Source organism: Camelus bactrianus, chromosome 15 (genome assembly GCF_048773025.1).
Source record: "Camelus bactrianus isolate YW-2024 breed Bactrian camel chromosome 15, ASM4877302v1, whole genome shotgun sequence".
NCBI lineage: Eukaryota > Metazoa > Chordata > Mammalia > Artiodactyla > Camelidae > Camelus > Camelus bactrianus.
In genome coordinates, this window is record NC_133553.1 from 57,390,464 (window position 1) to 57,415,329 (window position 24,866).

Genomic DNA, 24,866 nt, shown 5'->3' on the forward strand with positions numbered 1-24,866 from the left:
ACTGTAGTCTCAGACAGCAAAACTCTACAAGCCACGTCCCTTCTGCAGGGGCGGACCGGGTGGAGGACTCGGCGCTTTGCAAGTTGTGCCTGGCGCGCAAGCAGCTGGTGCCCCGGGGCCCGGAGAGTCCCAGCGTAGAGCGGGAGCCGAGAGAAGGCGGAGGAGATGGCGTCCCAGCCGCCGCCTCCCCCGAAACCCTGGGAGACCCGCCGGATTCCGGGGGCCGGGCCGGGACCAGGACCAGGTCCCACTTTTCAGTAAGTATGAGATTCTTCAGGCTGAGAGTTTCGTGGGCGGGAGCGGGGACTTGGCAGGAGGCGGTTGAGGCCGTTGCTGGGGTTGAGGTGTTCTCTCCCCCTCTCATCCAGCCCCCACCTCCCCAGCTTTAAGGGGGTGGAGGTGGGGCGGCGGCGCCTGCGAGAGGAATTTCGATGTCAGTCAGCTGTTTCTGACTCGGCCGCTCTTGGTAACGACGTTTTCGGGGGACTCCTGGGCGCTGGTCTCGGTGGGAGAAAAGGGGCGGCTACCTGTCCCTTCTGTTTGTGGGACACTCGGACGGAACTGCTTGACTCTTCTCCCTCGGTCCCTCCCTTAAAGCGTTAGACTTTCAGTCCGTAGCAGGTGAACGGAGCGTTTCCCCAGCCCCGACTCAGTAGGGAGCGAAGTCTCTATATAAAGCTTTTGACCATCTCCTGGGAAGTAGATGAAAGCTCCAAAGGTCACTTTCATGCTACGGGAACTCAAGCCTATACACTGCATTATTTTCCAGCAATACTTCGGGTAATGATTTATAAAGCAACCTTAATGCGGGAGTTCGAAACTGAGGCCTGTGAGTGGCTTTGTGTGCTAAATAACGTATGATTTTTCTAAGGCCTATGGGTTTTTTTGTTTGGTTTTAATCAGCGTTAAATGAATCTAGGACTCAAAAGTTAAAGTAGAATAAATAGAAGGGTTTCACAGTGTTTTGTGTTGGGTGAATCTGGACATCTTACTTAAGATGATGAGTCTCGAATGTCAGATCGCCTATGGTTTTACTTATGTAAAAATCCGCAACATACTCGAATGTTACGTTCTAAGATACTGTAATCTTTTATTAAGATGCTTGAACACAGTTGCTAGTTTAATAATGATAGGTGCGTAACAAGTAATAAGCTTTAATTGTGCTGCTAAGCTGGGGTGACACTCTGCTACCTTTTCTTATAAGTGGTTTGACTTTAAAAAATTTGGACTGCTCTTTGGAAGAGAGAGGTTTTATTCTTCCACCTGTGAAACTTCTATTTATGTAAAATTAACCGTTTCCCACTGCTAAAAAAAAAGTGAATTATTTTAAGCACATAGAGACTGGTAGAGAGTAAGATGATGAATACGTGTGTATTCGCTCCCAGCTTTAAGAAATATTAACATTTTGCCAGATTTTCCTCAGATTTTTTAAAATAAAAATTAGAGCAACAGTTAAACCCTCTCATTCTTCTTTCCTGCAGTAACTACTGTCCCTATTTGGTTTTTAGTGTATAATATTTTTATACTTTATAGTTTAGTGTTCGGGTGTGTGTGTACTATATATATATGTATTATTGTTTAGTATATTTTTTAACTTTAAGTGAATGTCTATAAACTGTATGTATCATTTGCAAAATGTTTTCCCGCTAAATAGTATTTATTTTCAGGTTTATCTTGTTCATTCATATAGCTGTACAGGTATACTTGGGAGGTATTGCAGGTTGGGTTCCAGACCTCCGCAATAAATCAAGTATTGCAATGAAGTGAGTGGCACGAATTTTTTGGTTTCCTAGTGCATATAAAAGTTATGTTTACACTATACAGTAGTCTGTTAAGTGTGCAGTAGTAGCATCATGTCTAAAAAAACAGTGTACATACTTTAAAAATACTTTATTGCTAAAAAATGCTAATCATCATCTGAGCCTTCAGCAAGTTGTAATCTTCTTATTGGTGGAGGGTCTTGCCTTGATGTTGACTGATTAAGGTAGTGGTTGCTGAAGTTTGGGGTGGCTGTGAAAGTTTCTTAAAATAAGACAACAATGAAGTTTACTGCATTGATTGACTCTTCCTTTCTCAAACGTTTTTCAATAGCATGCAATATTGTTTGATAGCATTTTACCCACAGTAGAACTTCTTTAATAATTGGAGTAAATGCTGCTTTATCAACTGAATTTACATAATAGTCTAAATCCTTTATTGTCTTTTCAACAATCTTCATAGGATCTTCACCAGGAGTAGATAACATCTCAAGAAATCACTCTCTTTGCTTATCCATAAAGAAGCACCTCCTCATCTGTTAAAGTCTTATTATGAGATTGCAGCAATTCAGTCACATCCTCAGGCTCCACTTCTAATTTTAGTTCTCTTGCTGTTTCCACCCCATCTGCAGTTAACTTCACTGAAGTTTTGAATCCCTCAAAGTCATACGTGAGAGTTGGAATCAACTTCTTCCGAACGTCTGTTAAAGTTGGTATTTTGAACTCTTCCCATGAATCACAAATGTTCTTAATGGTATCTAATATAGTGAATCCTTTCAGAAGGTTTTCAGTGTACTTTGCTCAGATCCATCAGAGACACTGTCTTTTGCAGCTATAGCCTTATGAAATTTATTTCTTAAATAGTAAGACTTGAAAGTCAAAATTTCTCATTGCTCCATGGGCTGCAGAATGGATGTTGTGTTAGCAGGCATGAAAACATTCATCTTGTACATCTCCATCAACTCTTGGGTGACAGGTGCGTTGTCTGTAAGCAGTAAGCAGTAAAATTCTGAAAGGAATCTTTTTTTCTAAGTATCAGTAGGCTTGAAATATTCAGTTAACCATATTGTAAAGAGATGTGCTGTCATCCAGGCTTTGCTGGCCCACTGACAGAGCACAGGCAAGGTAGATTTAGCGTAATTCTTAAGGGCCTTAGAATTTTCAGAATGGTAAATGAGCATTGACTTCACCTTCAAGTCACCAGCTGCATGAGCCTCTAACAAGAGAATCAGCTTGTTCTTTGAGGCTTTGAATCCTGGCATTGACTTCACTGTAGCTGTGAAAGTCTTAGATGTCATTTTCTTCCCATAAGAAGGCTGTTTTGTCTACATTGAGAATCTGTTGTTTAGTGGAGCCACCTACGTTAATTATCTGAGCTGCATCTTCCAGATAATTTAACTGGCTGCAGCTTCTACACCAGAACTTGCTTGCACATGTTAAGGAGATGGCTTCTTTCCTTATACCTTATGAACCGTCCTCTGCTAGCTTCAGACTTACCTTCTGCAGCTTTCTTACCTCTTTCAGCCTTCATAGAATTGAAAAGAGTTAAGGCTTTGCTATGGATTAGGTTTTGGCTTAAGGGAATGTTTTGGCAGGTTTTATCTGCTATCCAGACCACTAAAACTTTGTTCATATCAGCAGTAAAGCTGTTTTACTTTCTTAGCATTTGAGTGTTCACTGGAGTAGCACTTTTAATACCTTTTAAGAACTTTTCCTTTGTTTTCACAACTTGGCTAACTGGTGCAAGAGGCCTAGCCCGTGGCCTATCTTGGCTTTTGACATGCCTTCCTTACTAAGCTTAACCATTTTTAGCTTTTGGTTTAAAGTTAAAGATGTGTGACTCTTCCTTTCGCTTGAACACTTAGAGGCTATTGTTTGACCTAGTTTCAATACTGTTGTGTCTCAGGGAATAAAGGGGGGCCCTAAAGGGAGAGAGAGAGAGAGATGGGAGGAAAGACTGGTCAGTGGAGCAGCCTGAACACACACAACATTTATCAGTTAAGTTTGCTGTCTTATATGGGCGCAGCTCATGGTGCCCTGAAACAATTAGAATAGTAACATAAAACATAACTGATTACCATAGCAAATACAATAATAACGAAAAGGTTTGAAATATGATGAGAATTACCAAAATGTGACACAAAGACACAAAGTGAGCAAATGCTGTTCAAAAAGTGGTGCGGATAGACTGGCTTGATACAGGGTTGCCACAAACCTTCAATTTATAAAACAACAACAAAACAACAACAAAAAACGCAGCATCTGCAAAGCACAATAAAGTGAAGCGTAATAAAATAAGATGTGCCTGTAGTTCATTTCGGTTGCCATAGGGTATCCTGTTATATAAAAGCAAACTGTTGTTCTGTTGTAGGTATTAGAGTATTAGTTGTTAGATATTTAAAGGTGCTGCAGTGAACATCCTTGTGTCTTTCTTGTGCATGTTTCCAAGAGATTTTCTGAGAGGAGAGCTGATTGGTGGAAGAGTATGCTTATCTTTAAGTACTGACTATTGCCAAGTTGCTCCCCAAAGTGGTTGTACACCAATTTTTACATTTTCATTAGCAAAGTATTCCGTTTCTTTACATTTTTTCCAACATTTGATATTATTTTGTAGTACTATATTTACCAATGTAATGGATGCAAAATGGCATTTAATCTTTAATTTGCACTTCTCTGATCAGTAATATTTTGAGCACTTTTTAAAAGTTTATTAGCCATTTGAGTCTTTTCTGTTGATAATCTTTTGCCCACTTTTATATTGTTTTTATCTTTGCCTAGCAATTTGTAGGAATTCTGTCTTGGTTAAGAAATCCTTTCTACCTCAGATCAGGAAAATTTTTCTCTATATTTTCTTTTAAATATTCTGCTCTTCCCAACATATCTTTAATCTACCTGGAACCGGCTTTGTTGTTCAAAATCAGTGTAAAATAGGAAATTGAATTTTTTCCCATTTGGATAACTTACTGTCCTTGCACCATTTATTGAGTAGTTTATTCCATACTAGTTTATAATGCCATGTATATATCATATCAAGCTTTCCAAAATGTGTGGTTGTGTTTGGAAGACTTTATGATATGTTCTGTTGCTCTATTTATCCTATTCTTATGCTAACACTACAATGTCTTTATAATAAGTTTTGATGTCTGTATGTCAGGATTCTTCAAAACTGCCTTTGTTACACTTAGCCTTTGTAAAAATACTTATTGGCATTTTTATTGGAACTTTATATTTTATTGGAACTGTTATTTCTGGATCAAGTAAATCCATCCATGAATATTGTAAAAGATGCAATTGGTGGTAATTTTGACCTTCTTTTTTGCCATAAATAATGTTTTATACTTGTTTCCATAAAGTCTTTTCCAATCTTTTATAAGCTGTAGATATTATACCCAGCATGTCAGACTCTTAATTTGTTCTGATGGTTTGGTTGAAATTCTCTTGAGTCTCACGTTGACAGTCCTATCATTTACAAATAAGACAGCATAAATAGCCAACATCTTTTGTTGGTCCAGACTTTAATTGGAATGCTTCTCAAGTTTCACTGTAGAATATGACGTTTGCTTTTTGTTTTTGAAAGATATCCTATCAGATACCTATCTCTCTACTTTGTTCAGATTTTTATTATGAAGGGGTATTAAATTATATGAATGACTTTCTGCATCTGTTGGGATAATTGTATGTATTTTTCTTTCAATATGAACGTTTGGTTTATTGCATTAGTTAACTTCGCTATTTTAATTGTCCCTGTATTTCTGGGTGAACTTTGCTTAATTGTGATTTTTTAAAAAAATACAGTGCTGAAATTTAATATTTTAAGAAGTTTGTATATATGTTCCTAGGTGAAATTGGCCTATAATTTTCTTTCTTTGTATTATACTTTTCTGGTTTTGTATCAAAGTTTTATAGCTATGGAAATTTTCTATTCAGTCTAATTTTTTTTCTTTAATTTAGGTACTGGGGATTGAACTGAGGACCTCATGCATGCTAAGCATGTGCTCTACCACTTGAGCTATCCCCTCCCCCTATTCAGTCTGATTTTTATTCCTTTTCAGACTGCCTTCTCCTTAGCAGCCTTTAAGATTTTACCTGATACCTTGGTCCTCTGTAGCTTTCCTAGGCTCTGTATGGGTACAGATATTCAGATACACATATGTACAAGTTTACATTTTCCTCCTGCTCAGCAGCTACAGTGTTGGTGCTCAGTACCCACAGTATTCAGTCTGAAGATTCATATCTTTATTCAGACAAACTCTCACCAATCTTATGTTTAAATATTGTTTGAGCACTTTTCTTTTTCATCTCTTCTTCTGGAACTCCTATTAAACATGAGCAGGAATAGTTCTGCTACAGAAAAGCAATATCTGATTTTCTGTGCTTTAGACTATAAAGACATTTATTGTTTAGTTGACAAGAGGTATGGAGATGTATTAACTCAACATTGTCATCAAGAGACTTACATTGTTCTTGGCTTCCTTTTTCTCTATCAGCTTTCTGACGGTTTCAGTAATCTCTGTCTTGTTCTTGCTCCTTCGAGAGGAATCTCTGTTTTTCCTCTGGATGCTTTCAAGATTTTCCCTTTGTTTTTTTCAGTAGTTATACTTTGTTGGGCTCAGTGTGGTTTTGTGGGGGGGTTTCATACAGACACTTGAATCTGACTTGGTATCTTTCACTGATTTCAGAAAAGGCTTCACATTACCTCTTTAAATATTGTTTCTGCCCATCATCTTTTCACTTCTCTAACTCCAATTATATATATGCTCTATAGTTCGCAACACACGCCATATCTTACACTCTTTTCTGTATGTATCCTTTTGTTGCTCATGCTTCATTCTGGGTATTTTCTTCTGAACTCTCTTCTAGTTCTATAGTATTTTTCTGTGTGTTTAATGTGATATTAAACCAGTCAGTCATAGAGTTCATAATTTCAGGTATTTTATTTTTTTAGTTTTAGAATTTCCATTTAATCCTGCATTATAGTTCTAGTCTCTGCTGAAAATCTCAGTCTTGCCTTTTTTTCCTTATATTTTCATATGGAGCATAGCTGTGTAAAGTCTCTGCCTGATAACTTCGTTACCTGGATTCATATAGATCATTTTGTATTGTCTGATATTGCTCTTCTTTTTTTTAACATGTAGTTTTGTCATCATAAAGGCCCAAGTGTTTTTCAGTGAGAGCTGGACATTGTATATAGACAAGGTGATTTGAGACCTAGGATGGTCTCTTCCTTCCGAGAGTTTTACTTTTTACAGGTACCTTGGGCTACTAACAGTCTAGGATCATTTTAATCCAGTCAAGCATTAAGGTAATTTGAAATTGTGGTTTTTAGTTTCTGCCAGGGCTAGTCTTTTTCTTGTTAACCTTTTCCCCCTTACTCCTAGCATATGGCCCTTTAAGGTCCCAGTCTGAAGTGTGGGCATTTACCTTGTCCCTCCTCTTGGGGCTTCTGAACTCTAGTTTTTGTCTCCTTAGCCCAGGGCGGCTGTTAAAAGCTCTGCTCCAGGCAGGGAGGGTGTAGCTCAGTGGTAGAGCGCGCACTTAACATGCACGAGGTCCTGGTTTCAATCCCCAGTACCTCATTTAAAAAATAAATAAATAAACCTAATTACCCTCCCCCACCTCTCCCCCAAAAAGCTCTGCTCAGCTTCTTCTGGCAGTCGTCTCTTCTAGAATTGGCCCTCCTCCCTTGAGAAACATCTCAAAATGGGCTCTCTGGGTGTTATCTTTCTCCTGGATCGTGACTCTATAATTCCTCAGTGTCTGTTTCCTCATGCTTTAAACAGATAATTTTATATTTTCTCTATCTTTTCTAATTATTTTCTGTTGGGGGTGGGTAGTCTGATTAGCTAGAATGCCATTAGTTGAAGTGGAATTCCCCAAGTTCTGTATTTCTGCTCTGTTCCTTAGTGTACAACAACTAATTTTCTTTTTGCCTGATAGTTGCAAGATGCCCTGTGGCTGTGGGCATTGTGTCTGAGATTTCTAATGGAATTTATTTCATATTTACATGGTTTTATTTAATTTTAATTTTTATTTCACAGATGTTACTGCTTTATTTATCTCTTTTTTAGCAATTTATTCAGTCTCATTATTAGTTCTTGTTCTGCTTATCTCTTTGACCATTTTAAACATACTTAGAATTTTTGTTGAGCTGTTATATAAAATTAGTTTTTCCTTGAATGAATTTTCATTCTTATTGTTGATGTTTGTTAGTTTGCTTTCTTGGTATTTTTATTTCTTCTTGTGTGTAGCATTTTTGATATGTTTATTTTGAGTAGGAATTTTTGAGTTCTGTTGTCTCGCCTTTCCCTTCTTTATTCATCTCTCTCTGTCTAGTAGGTTTCCTGTTGCCTCTACCTCCTTCTCAACACCCACTCTCCATGTAAGAATCTCGTATAAAAATGGTGGCTTAGATTAAGGATATCACAGATCAAGTCATTGAGTCAGTAGTTAACTTGTTTGGTTTCCTGGGTTTGAGACTTTATCAGTGTCTTTTCGCATTCTTAGTTCTGTAACTTTCTAAAAATCCTAAACAATTGTCAGCAGATTTTATAATGTCTTTTACCATTGTTAACAAATTTTTATGAGCCAGGGTAGCACTTTCTAGTCTCTACCCTCAAGCAGTGAACTAGTTCCATTTGAGTGGAGCACTTCTACTCAGAGCTGCTTCATCAAAACCTGAATATTCTACACTATTTGGTAGTCCACTGACCTTTTATTAAAGTTTTGTCCCTTTTTTAATAAAGATGTGATACAATCTGAGGTAAACAACATCACTCATGAATTATGCTTGCCAAAAATGTTAACCTGATTCTAATCAAACCTTTAGATGCATATTTCATTTTAACTGGAAATACAGAGGATAGGGATACAAGTTAAACAACACTTTGGGGAAACACAAATCCAGAATGTGGGACATTCTGTAAGAAAACTAGCTGGACTCTTGAAAAAGTCCAAGACATTATTATTCTGTGTGTGTGTATAAATAAATATGTAAATGTATGTTAAATATATACACACACTCATATGTATATTTACATATTTAAATTTATTAGATTTATAATATATTTATTTATTTTTTAATGTAGGTACTGGGGATTGAACCAGGACCTCATGCATGCTAAGTATGCGCTCTACCACTGAGCTCTTCCCCACCCCCTTATTGTTCTGTTTAGAAGAGAATGAAGACACAAACAACCAAATGCAATGTGTGAACCTTAATTGAAGTTTTGTTTCAAAAGACATACTGGACTTTCACAATTCAGTGTTGAAAAGACAAATAACCTAATTTTTTAAATGGGCAAAATATCTGAATAGGCTTTTTTTTTCTAATTTTTATTTTGTTGTGGTGGGAGGTAATGAGGTTTATTTATTTACTTTGATGGAGGTACTGGGGATTAAACCCTGGACCTCATGCATGCGAAGCATATATCCCCCCTCTGTGGACATTTCTCCAAGGAAGATCTATAACTGGCAATAAGCACATGAAAACATACTTAACATCATTAACCATCAGGGATATGCAAATCAAACCTACAATGAAAAATCATTTCACACTCACTACGTTGGCTATAATAAAAAAGGCAGATATATCAAGTGTTGGCAAATGTACAGAAGTTGAAACCTTCGTGCACTACTGGTGGGAATGTAAAATGGTACAGTCGCTTTAGAAAACAATTTGGCAGTTCTTCAGAAGGTTAAACACAGAGTTACTGTAAGTCCCAGCAGTTTCACTCCCAATAATTATGAAAACATGGTCAAAGAATTATGGGAAGGACTTCTGATAATGGCAGAACACGTAATCTAAGCAGAATATAAAAACATCTGCTTGAAAGCATTATAGAGCAAAAAAGGAAATAAAGATTTATGGAGCCCAGATCCAGGAAAAATGAAAATCCTCAAAGTTGAGCATGGCCTTTGAGAGCACTTTTTCCATAGAAGCTTTTGCTGATTTCAGAAGAAGCAGCTTAGATAATGAGAAGCAGGTTGAATAGCACTTTTGACAGACTCTTGAAGCATTGTTGGAGTTATTGGAGTTCTAAGAGGAGATACTGATAAATTAACCACACCTTACGTTAAACCCTGAAAAGATACATCTAGATATGAGAGTATAAAAGAAGTAAACAGGCCCTTACAGGAACAGAAGCCCAGCCTCAGATTATCTATTCCTGAAATTTAATTAGGGCATCATGAATTGATAGTAGGCCTAGCAGTCTTCCTGAACCAAACTAGACGATAGTTCAGAAACCAATATCCAGTTGCGCACTACTATATATAAAATAGATAAACACAAGGGCCTACTGTATAGCACAGGGACTATATTCAATATCTTGTAATAATCTATAGTGGAAAAAAATCTTGAAAAGAACATATATGTATATATATATATGTTTGAATATGTATATATACACGTGAAACTAACACATTAGAAATCAACTATACTTCAATTTAAAAAAAAACCAATATCCATAATGAAACATATCTAGAGAAAGAGAACATCATCCAGAGTCTCTAATTATTGCTACAATTCTTCATGCGTGTCTGATGCACAGCAAAATCAAATAGCCAGACCCAGGAGGACATTGTATAACATAAATGGCAACTAAGTAAACAGCTGGAAAAACAGATTCATAAGGATTCTAGATATTGGAGTTACCAAAGAGACTTTATATTTAATATGTTGAAGGAAATGAAAGAAAAGACAAAAACATTTTTTTTTTAATCTTCAACAAATTATTGGCAAATCAAGTTCGGAAATATATTGTAGCCTATTTGGTTTTACTTCAGGAATGCATGTTGGCTTTAGCATTTGAAAATTAATGTTAATTCATCAAATTAAGAGAATAAAGGGAAAAAAATCATATAATCATCTTGATAGATGCCAGGAAATCATTTGATAAGTTCAGCATTTAATCATGGTAAAACCTCTTAAGAAATAGAAATAGAAAAGTGAACTACAAAATCTACAACAAACCTATAGGAAACATAATAATTAATGGTGGCATGTTGAAAATTTTCCCTTCAAGATTAGGAATGAGACTAGGATGCCAGCTATCATCACTTCTATCCAAGATTCTACTGCAGGTCTTAAGGTGTCATACCTTAATAAACAAAGCTGTAAGAATTTTTTAAAGGCAGAAATAAACCTATCATTATTTACATACGCTATGACTGCAAATCCTTAGGATTATAGAAAATCCAAAAGAAGAATCCAAAATAAGGTTGCTAGATGTTAAGGACCATATTTTTTTTTAAATAAGTTATTTCTATCTAATAGCAAAGAAAGTGAAATTTTAGAAAGACAGCATATATAGTAGCATCCAAAAAAATCAAATATATAGGAATAAATCTAAAGAAAGACCTCCATACAGTAAACTATAAAACATTGAGACTCAGCAGTTATTTTTAAAAAAAATATTACTGAGAAAAATCTTTAAAAGACCTAAATAAATGGAACATATATTGTATTCATGAATTAAAACTCTGAATGTTGTAGAAATGTTAACTATCTCAAATTAATCTACAGATTTAATGTAATTCCAAACCAGAATCTCAATAGGGCTTTTGAGGGGAGGGTAGTGTAGAACTTCAAGCTCTGATCCTAAAATGTGTATGGAAATTTGAAGGGTCAAATAGCCACGACACTTGAAGATGGAGAATGTTGTGGGAAGACTTGTTTCATTGGGCATTAAGACCTGTTTTAAAACTACATTAATTAAGATAGTGCCATTTATGTGTAGGAATGGACAGATACCTACTCGCTACTAACCCTGAGGAAATGGGCAAGTGTCTTAAAAAGGAACCACAGATTGAAGATACTACTAACAATGCAAGCATAAGTAAACAAGAAAATAGAGTTTAGTCAGGTATTTTATCCATCCTTTCTTAATACTGAGATTCTAAGCATCTGGTTATTAGAGGCTACTCCTTACTGTTAAGACATCTTTAGTAGAATCTGTCATAACGTTAGGTATATAAAAGGTGTTTATTAGTTATTTTGAATGAATTTATTGTGTGCTTCAGTTACTATTTTGACTCTCTTTTTGGTTTTAGATCTGCTGATTTGGGTCCTACTTTATTGACAAGACCTGGACAACCAACACTTACCAGAGTGCCACCACCTATTCTTCCAAGGCCATCACAGCAGACAGGAAGCAGCAACATGAACGCTTTCAGACCTGCCTACAGTTCATTTTCTTCTGGATATGGTGCCTATGGAAATTCATTTTATGGAAGCTATAGCCCTTATAGTTATGGATATAATGGGTTGGGCTATAACCGCCTCCGTATAGATGATCTTCCACCTAGTAGATTTGTTCAGCAAGCTGAAGAAAGCAGCAGAGGTGCATTTCAGTCCATTGAAAGTATTGTGCATGCATTTGCCTCTGTCAGTATGATGATGGATGCTACCTTTTCAGCTGTCTATAACAGTTTCAGGGCTGTCTTGGATGTAGCAAACCATTTTTCCCGTTTAAAAATACACTTCACAAAAGTTTTTTCAGCTTTTGCATTGGTTAGGACTATAAGATATCTTTACAGACGATTACAGTGGATGATAGGTATAAGAAGAGGCTCTGAGAATGAGGACCTGTGGGCAGAAAGTGAAGGAACTGTGGCTTGCCTTGGTGCTGAGGACAGAGCAGCTAACTCAGCAAAATCTTGGCCAATATTCTTGTTTTTTGCTGTTATCCTTGGTGGTCCTTACCTCATCTGGAAACTGCTCTCTACTTACAGTGACGAAGTAACAGGTAAGAGTAATAGAATGGGTTCAAAAGCCATGTAACAATCTCAAATTTCATGATTACTTAAATTAGCTTTCTTTGTAGTCATTTGTATTTACTATTTTGATCCAGTTATATTTTCAATTAAGAACTTTTAAACTGGAAGAGGAACATGTAGCAAAAACAGGCTTGTTGATTTTTCTTTTTAGGTCATTTTAACAGTACACAGTACCTAACTATTTACAAGGTACTAAACTTAAAGGTGTGGAAGATACAAAGATACATAGGACATAATCCCCTTATCTTTCTAAAACTTATTAAAAGAGGTGGATGAGACACACAAGTAATGGTAATGAGGAAGAAAGTGTAAGGAGTATGACAGTTGGGGAGAAACATAAGGCTTATTGAGCCTTTTTTATATGCAAGACACTATGCTAAGTATTTTGTTTAATTTGTCTCATTTAATTCTTACAACAATCGTAAGAGGAATTATCCTCATACAAGTGATAAAATTGAAGTTCACATCTTTAATAAGGCAGAACCAGAAACAAAACCAGGCCTGTTTGACTGTTAAACCCCTATTGAATCGACTAGTACAGAGTATTATCTCAATTTAGAAGTGAAGCTGCCATTTTTTGACTACTAGTATCCAAAAAGAAAGTGGCATCTAAGTTAGATTTTGGAAAGATAGGTAGTATTTCATCAGTTACGTAGGAAAAAAAGACTGTTAAGCAGATGGAACAGCTTGAACATAGGCAGGAAGTATGAGATTTATTCAGCAGATGTCCTATACTATTGAATAGAAGGATATTGAGAAATAAGGCAGAGAAATTAAATTGAAACGTAATAATGGAAGGTCTTAATTTCCATGACAAAACTTAATTTTCATTTAGCAGGGAAAGGAAGATTTTTTGGTTGTCTGGTTTTGTTTCAGTTTTTTAAAGCAGGCTGTGACATACATATAAACAGTGCTGTAAAGAGATCAGTCTGTCTCAAGTGATTGAAATAGGTCAGTGCAGGTTAACACAGGTTGAAATTGGATGGTCAGGTTAATAAGGAATTTTGGGTTATATTTACCATTGTATTCCCCAAAGCTAACAACTTGATTGGCAAATCAAATGTGCTTAATATTTATTAATTTGGGGACATCACTTATGATGCTTTTGCATTTGAATGAAAGAGATAATGAAGATCTGAACTGAGGTGATTTATTTACTAGCTAAATGCAGTACATAATGAGAAAGGAGGAATCAAAATGCCCTAGACCTTTAAAATTGAATCATTAGAGGGATACTGTTTTATTTGGGTTTTTTTAATTGTTGAAAAGTTTATTTATAAACTTTCATCTTACATCTGTTTAATTCACTTGTTCTTAACAATTATGTTTAGATTACTCATAAAAATTTCACAGGAGGTTACAAACAACTAGCCATCATTTTAAGTTATCTTTCTTGTTGACAGATTCTGTGACAGAGATAACATGAGCTTATTTGACTATTAGTAAACCCAGTAGAACAAAAGTATTATATTTAATGTCAATAATGCTAAAGAGATGCCTGTTTTAATTAAACCAACAAACTTAAATTAGCTTTTATTTACTGAGTATTATCCTAAATCACGTGAACTTGAAAAACGTTTCAATTAGTTTTCGTACTTCTGAGAGTATTCTTGATTTATATAAATGCTTGTTTGTCTTTAAGCTAGTTAAATAGAGCTCTTTACAAGTTGATTTTGGCAATACCATATGTAGTTGCAGATGGACCACAACCCACATTTCTGTCCAGCCATATTTTTGAGATCCTCAACCTGATGTTTGCACAGTCAAGTTCTCAGGACGCAAAATGAAACAAAGAAAGCATTAGCTGTCCCTGGGAGAGAAAGGACTGATAACCAATGCTTTTTCCTGCCAATCTAAATTTGGAAAGGAAGGGCAATATGAAGTTTTACCTTCCTTTCTTGACCAGGCATCACAGGTAGAGACCTGGGAAAGCTGACTTTGGTAAGAATTCTTGCCTTTTGCTGGTTTCTGCCAGTTTTCCCAGGATCCTATCTGCAGGCTCTGGAGTGAGTGGGTTTGTCTCAGCAGGTCTCAGTATGGTCACCAGAAAGTGTAGAGGAGGAAAAATAATTTTCACTCTACCGTTTATGGTGAGTGCTTGACTGAGACCCTTTTTTCTCTAGGATACCTCATAAATATAAAAGCTTATCTAGGTCAAAGTTCTCATCTTGTAGTAACCTATAATGGAAAAGAATCTAAAGAGGAATCACTTTGAAACTAATACAACATTGTAAATCAACTATACTTCAAAAACAAAAAGTTCTCCACTGTGGCCACTGTAATTCAGGATAGTCTTTGGTAAGGTTAATCTACCTGTTCAACCTTAAAACAAAATTTTATTTACCTGTGGCCTCCAATTGGACCCACTCCAGCTTAAGTCGGACACAGTCTGAATAATGTTAACTCAGTAAATATTTGTTGAACACCTACTACATTGCCAGACAGTTCTAGGATCTAGGGATATAGCAGTGAAGAAAACAGATTTTTAAAAAATTCCCACCCTTGTGACTAGTGGGGAGAGACAGCAATAAACAGGTCATATATATAGTAAGTCAGAAGGTAGTAAGTGCCATAGTGGGTGGAAAAAACAGGGAAGAGTGTTGTAGAGTGCTAGTGGTAGGAAGTGGGGTTGCAGAGCTATACACAGTCAGGGAAGGCCTCCCCAAAGGAAATAAAGGGAGGAAGCTATTTGAGGGAAGTGTCTGAGATAGGAGAAGCAGCAAAACTGCAAAGGCGTTTAAGTGGCAGTGTGCCTGACATGTCACATGAACAGCAAGGAGGCCAGGATGAATGGAGCAAAGTCAGAATACCAAGAGGTGAAGGAGGGACGAGTACAGTGTGTAGATGGTATAAGCCTTGTAGACGTTTGTAAGAACTTTGGCCTTTATTCCGAAATGGGAAGCCACGACAGAGTTTTGAACAAAGTAGTAATGTGATCTGACTTAGGTTTTAAAAGAAAAATTTTTGCTGAGAGTGGTTTTTACACAAAGCTAGGGTTGAAGAGACCAATGTGGAGAATCAAGAGGCCGTTGTAGTAATTCAAGTGGGAAGTGATGGTTGGTTGGCTTTGGATGGCAATGATGCAGGTTCTAAGGTGGGGTCACATTCTGGATATGTATTTGAAGGTAAAGTCAATAAAATAAATACAGACAAATCACCTGGAACAACTGATCTGTGAATGATTATCATCAATTTGGTTAGAGCTAAAATGAATTTGGCATGTCAGTGGGACATTCAAGTGGAACTTGAGGAAGTTACAGAAAGCAATTTAAAAGGCAGGAAAGGATCTTAGAAAAGAGGTGAAAAATGAAAGATTTAAGAGTCATCCACGTAGATGTGATAGTTGAAGTAATGTAAGTGGATGAGATTACAGTGATAGAAAAGAAGAGGAACTAAGAAACCAGGAAGAGTGGAAGTAGAACTATGTTAATCCTATCTTACAGAAGTGGAGGTGAGGGAGGACATTTCAAGAAGGGGAAGAAGAATGATGCATGGTGTCAGGTGCTATAATAAGATGAGATGAAGACCTGAAAAAGATGATCAGACTTGGCAATTGGAGGTCATTAGCTCTAGCAAGTAATTTTAGTAAAGTGGAGGAGACAGCAACTATGGAGGAGGATAAAGGGTATATAAAGTCAGAAGATGTGTTAAAAAGAAAATACTAGCAATGAATGGAAGAAAAGAGAAAATGAATAGCCTACTTGGGTAAGAACAAGTTGATGTGGTGGTTTTCAGTTTTTTGTTTTGCTTTGTCTTTTATGAAGTGAGATCTGGGCATGTTTTTAGGCTGAAAGAAGGAAGTCTATAGAGAAGGAGTGATTGTAGAAGAGGGAGAAACAGAAGAGTCAAAAAGATGAAGAGACCTATAAGATGTAGGAGAAAATATGATCCAAGGCAGGTTAAAAAGGAGAGGCAGTTTTTTATCTTGAGGCAAAAGAGGGAGAAGTGGGTAATGATATTAAGAGATTTTTGAGGAAAAGTGAAACTGAGGAAGCTTAAGCCCTATGACTTCTTAGCTGCTTGGGACAGGACTCAGCAAAATATGGCATGTCAGCCAGGTCTGGCTTGCTCCTGTTTTTGTACAGCCCACAAGCTCAAAATAGTTTTTACAATTTTCAATACATAGTTGGGAAAAAAACCAAAAAGAATGCTACTTGTGACATGTGAAAATTATATGTAATTAAAATATCTATGTCCATCAGTAAAGTTTTATTAGACCACAGCCACACTCATTCATGTAAAAGAGCAGAGTTGAGCAGTTTGCAACAGAGACCCTATCTGCGCTGGCACTCTTACTGCTTTACACTTGTTCCACACACTGCAAATCTCACTAACATAACCTGACAGCTTATTGAGTGCCACGTGTATTGTCATACTCCAGTATATGTATTTTTACTATGACTGCATACATACCATGCAAGAAAAGAAGAGTAAAGTGGATTTTGAATGTCACAGTTTCCAGGCACAGTATTGTCTGGATTATGTTGTTATTGAATTGGATGGTAAAACATTGCATTTATTATACAGTGACAACATAGCTATATTAAATGGATACAGTATACATCAACATTACCAGACTGAGCACTCATCACAGTATTGCCAACTCACAGGAACAACAGTCAGAGAAATTAGACAGTTTAAAATGGAATATCTCATCATAGCATATGCAGTGTAGCATATTTCTTCACCCAAAAGGAAAAAAAAAAAAGCAAAAGAAGAGAAAATAAGCCTGCAACCAAAATAAATTTTACTGAGAGGCTCATTTGTCAGATTAGCAAGGAAATCTGTTTACCAACTGTCAAGGAAATATATCTAGAGAAAGTAAACTTGTTTAAGACCATTAACCTTTTAGCGAGTTTCTTGAAGAGTATTTGAAACAACATCTGTAGTCAGTTAAAAACAAGGCAAATGATTTCAAATGGATTTACTTGGCTCATGATGACCCAATAGATATTATTGATACTGCTCACTGGTTTATTGGAGGAGTCAATGTTGAATTTGAAGTGCCTGAAGATTTAGCCTCTGTGAATAGTCTGCATGGAACAACTACAGATGAGAATATTTTCAAGAAGTTGAAAAAACACAAACTCACTAAACCAACATAATATGAAGTTAATTAAATCTGCAAAGATGTGTTGTGACTGATGGTTGTAAAAATGGTGGAACAGAAAAGAGCTTAGTTGGACAAAATTTTACAGATTTTAAAAAGTAAAAAGTTTTTAAAGCCTGTGGTTATTCATTGTACTATTAATCAGCTGGTACACTGCAGAAAATATTTGAATTTATCATGTAGTGTCATAGGTGAACTTCAGTCACCCTTGTGGACATAAGTGTTTTCAGTTCTGTGAATTTTTTGTCAGAAGTAGAAGCTGAAGATCCTGACTTGCCCTCTCATACAGCTGTTAGATGGCTGAGCAGTCACTAGTTAAGTTTTATTACTGTTTTTCTGAGATCAAAGCCAAGACTGAAATTTTTCTGAAAAACAAGTACCGTCAGCCTCTCTTAGTAAAACACTTAGTGGCTTTGGAAGTCAGCTTTTGCTGCAGACTTGGTGATGTTCTTAATGAATTCAACCTGAAACTATAAAGCAAAATAACACTTATATGTAAAACTTACATTGGAGTATAAAGCTTTTTGATGACAGCTAGTATTATTCGAATCACAAGTAATGTCACACTGCTTTATACGTCCCCAGGCCGTCAGGACTTAAAACAAGAAGCAAGATTTCCATTCTCACGTAAATTTGCAGCAGATGTACTTTTCAAGCTCAAACTACAATGCAGAAAGGTTTTAGAATCTCCGTGCAAGTGCAAAGAAAATGCCCGTATTTCAAAATCCATTTAACTGCCATTGAGAGCTTCCGTTTAATCTTCATTTGGAAGTGATTAATTTCTAATGTAATGACATGTTAAAAGGTAAATATCAAAAGAATTTAACAATTCTACTCTGTTCATCTTCTTTGGATGAATATGCTCAATTAAAACCACATGTTTAATGGATTGGTATCAGGATTTGGCAGTACCTCTGTCAAAAAACATTTTCAAAATGAAATACCTCAAATTTCATTGCAAATTAGCATTAACAGATGAATGTTTGCAATTGATATTGATGATAGAAACACTACACTGCCTTTGAACCCCAATTAATAAGAAATATCCTACCTCAAAAAATTCCTTTCTACAAGGACCTATGTTACAAAAAAAAAAGCTCAGTAGTTATTATATTTTGAATTTTTCAAAAAATTTATGGAAAAAAATTTTCTCTCATGTTATATAAGAAACTACACAAATGTTCAGTTTTGCCATTATGTCCTGCAAAGCCTTAAATATTTAATATCAAAAAAAAAATTTTACTTTACCAAAAAAATTGCTAACCCCTGGCTTTAAGGGACCTAGAATTTAGAGTTTAAAGAAAAGGAAGAAGTTCATAATAGATATCTTAATGAACATATTGTTAACTGTAGACTTGACTTTGAGGGGGGAATCTCTTCTCTTGGCAAGTAAATTTATACAGTTTGCAAACTAGCCAATAAAGTATCTTTTTTTTTTTTTTTGAGTTTGACTAACCTAATCTTAATTCTTAATTTGGTTTATAGAGAATACCAACTGGGCAAGTGGTGAGGATGACCATGTAGTTGCTAGAGCAGAATATGATTTTGTTGCTGTATCTGAAGAAGAAATTTCTTTCCGCGCTGGTGATATGCTAAACTTAGCTCTAAAAGGTAACAAAACATGAATAAATTGGAACTACCTGTACATTTTTAGAATCTGTAAATGTAGTAGTAAAAACTGCATTAAAGGATCTTAGTCACTATAAAAGTTAACTCAGAAGTAGTCACTAGGATTTCTCTTCCATGTCAGTGTAGACTTTCCAAATCTGGGGGAGTGGGAGAAAAATGTCCCAGCAGAGTTGTTCCAATAATATTTCACTGAGATAAGGAAAGATTTTGTTTATATAGTCTATTCTAAACTGAGAACACTTGAATTCCAAACTCTGTTAACCACCACCCAAAAACATGAGATAAGCACCACGTGTAATAAATCTAATAAACCAAAGTAATTGTCTAGCATCGTCTAAGCATCCCTATCTATCTTTTATTGCTGGAACTGGTATTTGCTTTCTTTTTACTTGAATGATGTTTACTTTAGTATCCAACATGAATATTTAGGAATTACTGTCATGAAATATTAAAGAACCTCAACAAGAAATTTATACACATTCTCAGGTTAACTTTCAGACCAGGTCGCTAGTAGTTTGTAATGGCTCCAGACACAATGGCCTTTTCCTTTACATTTCCCCTGTAATGATGATCAGAATTTTTATTTTAAAAAGAGATTTTTTGTGTGTTTGTAGGGATTCAAATTTGCTATGAAAAGTCACACCTTGTTGGTAAAGATACTAGTAACAATAATAACAGCTGTCATTTAATAGAGTATTTGATAATGTACCAGACACTGTACTTTACATACTTCTTTTAACCCTTGTAATAATGCTGTGAAATGAGTACGGTTATTATCCTGTCTCTGTTTTACGCATGAGGAAACCGAGACTCAGAAATGAGTGAATTGTCCAGTGTCATATAAGATGTGGTGGAGCTGGACTATGCACCTAGGTTTGTCTGACTTTAGAACCTGTACTTTAACCACTTTGGCTCTTTGCCATGTGATATATTAATGGAAGCTTTAACCTTTTATTGATATTAGTCATTCTTTACATAAGGGAAGAAAATACCTTGAGTGTTCAGATCATTAGTTTAATGTGTAAATAATTGAAAATTACAGGTCACCCCTCTCTCTCTCCCTCTTCGGAGACGGCCCACATTCTGTCTATGGAATGTGTACCTACTTTTAATCTGAGCATCCAACCCCCACACCTCTTGGCCTTTCTCTTGCCTTTCAATGTATCTCTCTGAATAAATCTACCTTAACTCAAAAGAAAAAGAAAAGAAAATTTCAGATCAGACTTGCTAAATTTCTGCCTCGTCCCCTCACACACAAAACCTGGGCTTCCAAGAAAAAAATTTAATAAAATGTAAATTTAGAAGAATTCTAGGCTGCTGGATATTATATTCATGTTTTTCTTTAGTGAAAATAGCAACTTACTATTTTGGATTTCAAAAGAATTTTTTTTTAAGATTTGTTGTTAGAGGAACAACACATATAATCTATAGTTTTAATTAATCTAAATAAAGAATAAAGAAGATTGTGATTTCTTTCAACTACATTATATTACAGAAAATTTCATATTTCAGATTATTCATCAAATATTGCCTTTTAATATTTTGGCTTTGCATGTTTGCTTTCTACCATTGCTCAAGTAAAATACGTTTGAGCATTTAGAACAAAATCAGCCACAGACATGGTTAAATTTACCTTTTTTTTCCTTTTATTATATATTAAACATGAAAATGTCCTATTGGGCTTAAATTATAATGTTGAACTAAAACTCTTAACAGTTAAACAGCTTTTTTTTTAAGACATGGATAAAATAGGTGGGAGAATACCAAAATACGAAATTGAATATTTAAATAATCTTTCCTATTTTAAGCTTGGAGTATTGCCTTTGATTTTTTTTTTTTTGTCATGTGGCTATAGGTAATTGAGGTCTTCAGTTTTTCCCCATCTTGGATTAAAATTAACATTCACTGTTCTTCAGGATTGTACATCACAATCATGTAGAATGATTTTTACATTTTGGCCAAAAGTATGTAAGGAAAGCTGACTTACATAAATGTATATGTTTACTTTCTATATTTACTCTTAACTTACCTTATTGAGATTTAATGAGATATTCATTCTTTAAATTTCAATTTAAAATATGAAAGACGTTGATGCTTAATTTTCATTGATGATGAAATTTCATCACTGATGTTGGGAGAACTGAATCTTTATACTCAGTGAATGCACCAGCTGATGATAACTTTATGTTCTTTAGGGTTGAAAAAAATATTTAGTAAGTATGAAAATTAAAAGTATAAATTACAAGATAGGATCCTAGAATTAAGGATCTTGATTTTGAATATTCATGTATACTATTTATGTATTTTATTATATAAATATAACAGATTTTACTTAATATTTTACTATCAATATTTTGTTGGACCCTCAAAGTATATTATAATTACAAGGCTGTCTTTTCTTCTATCAGAACAGCAACCCAGAGTGCGTGGTTGGCTTCTGGCTAGTCTCGATGGTCAAACAACAGGACTTATACCTGCTAATTATGTCAAAATTCTTGGTAAAAGAAGAGGTAGAAAAACAATGGAATCCAGTAAAATTTCCAAGCAGCAACAGTCTTTCACTAACAAGACACTAATTAAAGGAGCCACGGCTGCTGATTCTTTGGATGAACAGGAAGCTGCCTTTGAATCTGTTTTTATTGAAACTAATAAGGTTCCAGTTCCACCCGATTCCACTGGGAAAAATGGAGATAAACAAGATCTTTAATATCTTTCATGTTTGCCTGCAGTTGAACTATTCTTTGGAGTACTTTTTTAGAATTACTTCTTACAAAGAAATTAATATACAATCCAGTGAGAACATTTCTTAATGGCTATTCCAGAGGTTTTGCTGCTAGAAGTTTAATTAAAGTTGTACACAGGTATGTTGCTCTAGTGACCTGGTTACATTTTACAAGTTATTGGACCATAAGAATGTTTGTTTCACCTAGATTTTAAGATTATGGAGAGTTCTATTATTTTCATCTTATTTGAAACCCTATGTTTATTGGAAGAGTAACTGTTGATGAATTGTAAAATACACAGTTTACTATAGTGAGGATCATTGATGCATTTTAAAGTTCTAGATAAATTGACTTGGAATCCTCAGAAATTGAGTGACAACATATAAATATGAGAACAGGCAAAAAGGCTAATTTTTTTAAACAACTTTAATTAAACTGAATAATAAAAATTTTCTGATGTGTATTATGTCCAGTGTTGGGTTTGCTTTAGGCAGTAGTAATATGTTTTCACCCACTGACAATTGATACTATTATCTTTTAATTGTATTTTTAAAAATTTACCTTGAAAAGGTCACTAGAAGCATTGTGAAGGAAATGGTTCTAGGGCGATATTTAGCCTAATAGTTTTCCCTACTAATTAAAAGGCTGAAATTTATCTTACAGATTATGTCCATTTCTTCAGACGATCGTATAACTTTTTATCCCTTTACAGAATGACTAGTTTGCACCCTGGATGGATCAGAATATGTATATGAAAGATTTACTTAGTTTTCCTCCAGCCAAGACTCAAATCCTTTGAGCTTGCACTCAATCCTGGCAGTAATGATTTTAAATCTTTTCATAGATTCTCTGCTTCTAACTACCTAGTGTAATTTTTAAAAATTCCATATTCAGGCTGTACTTTAAACATTGAAAATGTGTCACATTAGGGTACAACATTTCTTTACAGTTTGGTTTTTACTACTTAGACTATAAATGCTGAATTGCCATTTAGAATATGATAATGCTATTTGACTTGTTTTTTGTTTAATCATGATTTAAAATGAAGTTAAATTTCTGTACACAGAATATTTCCCCACAAAATTAGAAAATTCATACACTTGCTGTGATCATACTACAAAATAATACTATCATGAAATAGATGTACAAGAACACATTTACAGATACATTGAAAACTTGGAATTATTTGATAAAGATTTTGATTTAGTATTTTTACCTTTCTTCTTAGACTTTATGTTCAACAAATAAGTAATTCTAGAACAGTTTGGACTAAAACATACAGGAACCGAATAGATAATCAACATAGAATTTTACTGAAGTCTTAGGAACCTCTCTTTTGAGACAATATAATAACATATTTAAAATAACAAATGTTGACCCTGTGCAGAAAAAAAAGTAATAAAATTGTTAAATTTGTTTATCTTAGGCATATTTTTCTAACACCCAGTTCTTTGAGTCTTCAAGATTAGGTTACTTTTATATTATTTTCCATTTGTTTTCTATGGTTAGAAGTTTTTTGTTTTGTTAGAGCTTAATTTATGGAAATTTTGTTCTTGAAACACATTTTTGATAAAACACATTTGGCGTTGAGACATCTAAAGTGAATGCTAGAAGTGAAGTAGAGGTGAAATGCTGAGTAGGTGCTATTTAGATTAGATAAGGTGGGTCTTTAGGATCTTATTTGTGCTATTAAAATGTATAAGGAAAACCATATAGCACAGAAAGATAACAATTTCACTTCTCTTAGGGTGTTTATTTTTTGATTAATAATTATAGTGTACATTATCTGATTGTTAACTATTTGTGTCTGAAAATTCCTTTTCTGTTAAAATTCTAGAAAAGGAATTTAGGACTAGAATAAGCAGAGAAATTTTGTAACCTTTTTTATCATGACAGTTTTAGTATAATTTTTTTAGATGAGATTAAATATAATGTTTAAGGCACCATTGTTATTTTTAGGAACTTATTTAAGGACTGCTACTTTACAGAAATTACTAACTGAAACTAAAACATGTTCAGTTAAATAATATAAATCACAAGTTGCAACAAGAAAACATTTTATTTAAAATTATTTTTTGATTTTAGTTTATCAGTGTAGAAAGGAAAAGGTAAGAGAACTGTCAACTTTCATGTTTTTAACATTTTATTTAGGTACTTGATTTAGTTTGTCGTGTCACAATTATACATTTACTTGAATACTGCTGTCCCTTGTGCTTTCTTCAGTGGAAAAACAAATATTAAATGCAGTTAAAATTTTTAATAAGTTGTGAAGTTACTTTTACTGGACAAATAAAAATATATTAAACCTGTTTGACATTTTTTGAAGACAAACTGTTAACTCTTTTTTTCAGGATTGCAATTAATATAAAAGTCTCTGTATTTTTTTTACATATCATTGTGTATATTAACTACTGCACCCCAGTGCGTCTGTTCTATTTCCTTGTGATTTAAAGAAAATATTAGGTTTACATTTATATAAAAATTATCTAGAAGGTGAGTAAAATTAAAATAAGACCTCAGATCTAGGTTTGGGAAGACCTAGATTCTAGTCTGGACACCACTACGTACTGTAAGATTTAACTCACTTATTTTTCAGTTTCTTCACTGATAACATTGGAGATAGCTGCTACATCTGCCTCAGATGAGCGTGGTTTTTAAAAAATATAAAACACAATCAAAACTAAGAGATTATGGCAGTTATATATATTCTAAATTTTTCCATGTGTATTTCAACTTCTTACACCCTGTTAAAATGTCACAAAGTATATCAGTCTAGAATTTCAGATTCATGCATATTAGAAATTAAAATTCATTCACTTATAACTTTGTCCAAAAACGTAATTTTAAATTATTTTGCTGCATACTGGAACA

The 24,866-nt window shown here is 34.7% G+C and overlaps 1 protein-coding gene across 2 annotated transcripts; it reads left to right on the forward strand.

The window, feature by feature from the left end:
• Nucleotides 1-30: 30 nt before the first annotated feature.
• Nucleotides 31-24,304, forward strand: PEX13 (peroxisomal biogenesis factor 13). Of its 2 annotated transcripts, XM_045514379.2 has the most exons (5): nt 125-257; nt 2,390-2,466; nt 11,808-12,502; nt 19,129-19,254; nt 21,681-24,304. In XM_045514379.2, the coding sequence occupies exons 3-5, from the start codon at nt 11,917-11,919 to the stop codon at nt 21,977-21,979; spliced, it is 1,011 nt and encodes a 336-aa protein (XP_045370335.1). In that variant the 5' UTR covers nt 125-257; nt 2,390-2,466; nt 11,808-11,916; the 3' UTR covers nt 21,980-24,304. The 2 variants fall into 2 exon arrangements, with proteins under 2 accessions (XP_010950194.1, XP_045370335.1); XM_010951892.3 differs by lacking the exon at nt 2,390-2,466 and having other exon boundaries at nt 31-257.
• The last annotated feature ends 562 nt before the right edge of the window (nt 24,305-24,866 follow it).

What these genes read in the sequence shown, in the direction of transcription:
- PEX13 (XM_010951892.3), top strand. Translation starts at nt 166, where the DNA reads ATGGCGTCCCAGCCGCCGCCTCCCCCGAAACCCTGGGAGACCCGCCGG. An exon ending in TTACAGTGACGAAGTAACAG is followed by an intron (nt 12,503 to 19,128) that starts GTAAGAGTAATA and finishes TTTGGTTTATAG; the next exon opens with AGAATACCAACTGGGCAAGT. An exon ending in GCTAAACTTAGCTCTAAAAG is followed by an intron (nt 19,255 to 21,680) that starts GTAACAAAACAT and finishes TTCTTCTATCAG; the next exon opens with AACAGCAACCCAGAGTGCGT.